Raw genomic sequence first — 3,630 nt, forward strand, 5'->3', positions numbered from 1 at the left:
GTCAGAGCCTCCAATGGCCATATTTATGACTTAAAGTAAAGATCTTTCAATTCAGAGCAGATCTGACATTTTCTGAACTGAGAGACAAAATGTAAAACAGAATATAAGATGTTCAGTGAGATTAGCTGATGACAGAATGGATCTTTTTAACCTTAAGCCAAACCCCATAACATGTTGTTCCTCCCATTTCCTGGTTTTATGAAAAGTTCACCATTTTAAATATAAACACAAACGTAAAATCAGCCTCTGTGTCCTGGAAAGAACAAGCAATCCTAATTTGCAAATTCAAAACATTTACATAAGAGATGCCTTTTCTTTTTTTTTTTTTTTTTTTTTTTTCATTTAACTACTTCCTGTTGATGGTTCTGGTCCCTGCCAGGACTTACGAGCTGTTGAATGGTATCCTTTAAAATTTTGTGCCAGTCATGGATGATGCTTTCCGTATCGTACTGGATAAGGAACTCTACACCATTTTTCCCTTTGAGCTGAAAGACGGGAGAAAACTCACATCAAGGAGGATTTAATCAAAGTTTATATTAATGATTCAAATGATTTTTTTTTCCATGAACATAATTATATTTTAACAGCGCATGTTCTATTTTCTCAAAGTAAAAATCATCCGCTCAGCAGAACACTTAACATTGCTTTCAGTGTCAACAAACAGACACACCTCTAAAACATTCTTTTTACTGGATTTGTCCTTTGTGGCCCAGCCAATCGTAGCGCCCTTCAGCTCCACCGTAAACTCTGGAACAATCTGATTGGTCTTGTTCTGTTGGAAAAACAAGAGGAGAAAAAAAAAATAAAAAAATTCAGCTGATTACCAAACTGACCGCGCCACATTCCAGGAGGTGAGCTGAAGTTGAACAAAAGACGTGACTGTCACTGCCGGCTCGTGACCCGAAGGCTCGTCTACGCCGGCGATTCTGACAGAAGTGACAGAACAGCCAAGGCAGCGGTGCGGCTTAGGGTTTTATTTGGGGATGAGGAGGCAGCACAGGTGAATCACAAGAGCGTGAATGCAAGAGAAACGGGAGGTGGACTGATGATATGAGAAGGAGATAAGAATAATTCAAGAAAGGCTAAAACCAGTTTAAGAAGCAGAATAGCAAAGAACAATAAGGAGGAATAAACTAAGAAACGAAATATAAAGGAATATATATTTTATATGGCAAGACCTAACGAGCAATAATTAATACAAGGGGTTGAATAGAACACAGCAAGACTAAAACCACATTAGATAATGACAGGGGAAAAAATACATACATTTTAAGGAAGAAGAAAACAAAAATAAACCTAATACTGAAAATAAATATATTTTTCTGGCTGTAATAGTAATAAGCTTATTGAACTCTTAAGCCTGAGGGTGACTTGTCACTTCTTTGCGCTTTTTAGGAGTTTTTCTTTGTTTCTTCAAAGTTCGTATTCAAGTCCATGTTAACGCCATGAGGCTTGACGTTATTAAAAGTGGCTCCAAGTACAATAAAACTGCTAATCTATAGATTGATTAACAAATGTGCATAGAAATATTATGCACATTGCTGTCCCATATTTGTGTGACATTAACAGAGAAGTGCCAGAACTCTTTCTTTTATTTTTTTTTCCTATAAAGCACCGATTTTAATAAAGTGAGGACCCTACCACAGCGCCTGGGGAGGGTTTGGGGTCTTTGTGGAACGTCAGGACTCCTCCGTGGAGAACTGTCCATGTTGGAACCCAGTTTTTCCTGGGAAAAAATAAAAAGATAAGACACACATACAGATTAGGTGCATCTCAAAACCTGATAACATTACTGAAATGATTTTAGCAATTCAGTTTTTAAAAGCAAAAATATTATACAGATGTATGACAACCAGGGAGATATTTCAAGACTTAATTTCTGGTCATTTTGGTCATTCTGGCTTACAACTAATGAAAACCAAAACTCGGAAAATATGACATAACTGCAATTAAAAATAAAAAAATAAAAAAAACAGATTTCTACAGAGATGCTACATCTTTGCAATCACATAGTTGACTGCTGACTTTCTCCTTAACAAGGAGAAAGTCAGTGACACTTTCCACAAGGAGTAAGAGCCACAAAAAGCCATCGGTAATGGAGCTGGAGTTTGACACAGTTCCATATCCAAGAATGTCGATGGAAAATAATGTGTTGGGAAAATGTTTGCGCAGACAATAGGAAAAACTGAAGTCTTACGAGAATTACGAAACAAAGCCTGTTCAAGAGTTTTGGGGGAGATTCAGAAGGCGGGGACTGCAGCTGGAGTCAGAGCTTCAAAAGCCACCACACATACCTATCAGGGACATGAACTGCAACTGTTGCACTTTTTATGTTAAGTCTCTCCTGAACCAGAGACAACGTCAGAATGTCTTACCCTCGGCTGAAAAGGAAAAAATAAATAAATAAAAAATTGGACTGCTTCTAAGTCTCCAACTCCTATTTTCAGATGAAAGCAAGGTTTGCATTTAATTTGGAAGTCAAGGTCCCAGAATCAGTAAGAAGAGCGCAGAGGCATAGAATCAAGCTGTTTGAGGCGTAGGGTGAAGTTTTCACACTGATTTGACGACTAATCCCATCTGCTGCTGTCGGCCCACTGTGTGCTTAATCAACTCCCCAAGTCAGTGCTGCTGAAATTTTTGCACACTTAATGCTTCCCCCTCTGCTCGCAAACTTTCACTTGACCCCCTTTGTCACGCTGCCAAACGTACCACAGGCCGCTTTAATGACCCTGGTATCGCTGTGCTGAACTGACGACAATCTGGGTCGACTCCACATGTAACCTTCGGAGTCTAGATTTTCATGGGATATAAGCCACAATAATTAATTTAAAAGAAACACGTGCTAGTAGGCCTGTCACGATAACAAATTTTGCTGGACGATTAATTGTCTAAAAAATTATTGCGATAAACGATAATATTGTTTCAAGACCATTTGACACTGATTTAATGGAAATGACGAAGAATGCATGTGATTTCCTGCCATAGATAGATGCACTGTATTTTCAAACGAACACATAACACTAGAACTGACAAACTAAATAAACAAAACAACCAAAAACAAAAATAACATGGATTCTCAGTCTCCATTAACAAAAAACGTACTTGAATAAAAACTAAACAACATAAAGCCAAAGTGGAAATAAATATTGCATTCAACCAAAAGAGTTGAACGCAGATTATGAAGTCTGTATGTCTCCTTCAGTAATCACTAGATTTAAATAGAGATTTAAATAGATCCGACTACCTAATGCAGTAGTTCATACTACACAATTTTTTGCACCTATTTTCTCCTCATGACAATCTTAGAACGTTGGCTTATCTAAGATTGTCGCTGGTGATTTCGTAAACGATCATCATGCAGTATGTGGTGTGTTACGGTAGATCGTCGTGGCCACTCTGATCTAAATCAGGAGGTTTCCTCGACTGGGAGCTTAACGCAGCCTGTTGAATGTGACAGGTAGCCAATCAGAAAGTGCGGATTCTCCTCCTGCTTTCTGAGGGGAAATTATGGAGGGGAATCCCAAACAGCTGACACGGCGCAACCCGAAGTCCAGCGGACATCGGAGATGATATGTGGAAACATTAATATTTATTCAACATGTCGTGCAAAAAATATAGAAATGACCAGGG

General features: G+C 38.4%; 1 protein-coding gene across 3 annotated transcripts in view; it reads right to left on the bottom strand.

Annotated features, from left to right (window-relative positions):
* Positions 1 to 323: 323 nt before the first annotated feature.
* LOC106941246 (rho GTPase-activating protein 27-like) overlaps positions 324 to 3,630 on the bottom strand; it is a 31,347-nt gene continuing 28,040 nt past the window's right edge. For all 3 annotated transcript variants that reach the window (XM_015024200.1, XM_015024198.1, XM_015024199.1), the window contains 3 exons: positions 1,642 to 1,726; positions 671 to 772; positions 324 to 485 (listed from right to left, as the gene is read on the bottom strand). In XM_015024200.1, the coding sequence (XP_014879686.1) occupies positions 339 to 485; positions 671 to 772; positions 1,642 to 1,726 (334 nt within the window). In that variant the 3' untranslated portion in view covers positions 324 to 338. The remainder of the gene's footprint in view (positions 486 to 670; positions 773 to 1,641; positions 1,727 to 3,630) is intronic.

The sequence above is a fragment of the Poecilia latipinna genome, unplaced genomic scaffold, assembly GCF_001443285.1.
Source record: "Poecilia latipinna isolate Pla-1442-1.1 unplaced genomic scaffold, P_latipinna-1.0 Scaffold3567, whole genome shotgun sequence".
Classification (NCBI taxonomy): Eukaryota; Metazoa; Chordata; class Actinopteri; order Cyprinodontiformes; family Poeciliidae; genus Poecilia; species Poecilia latipinna.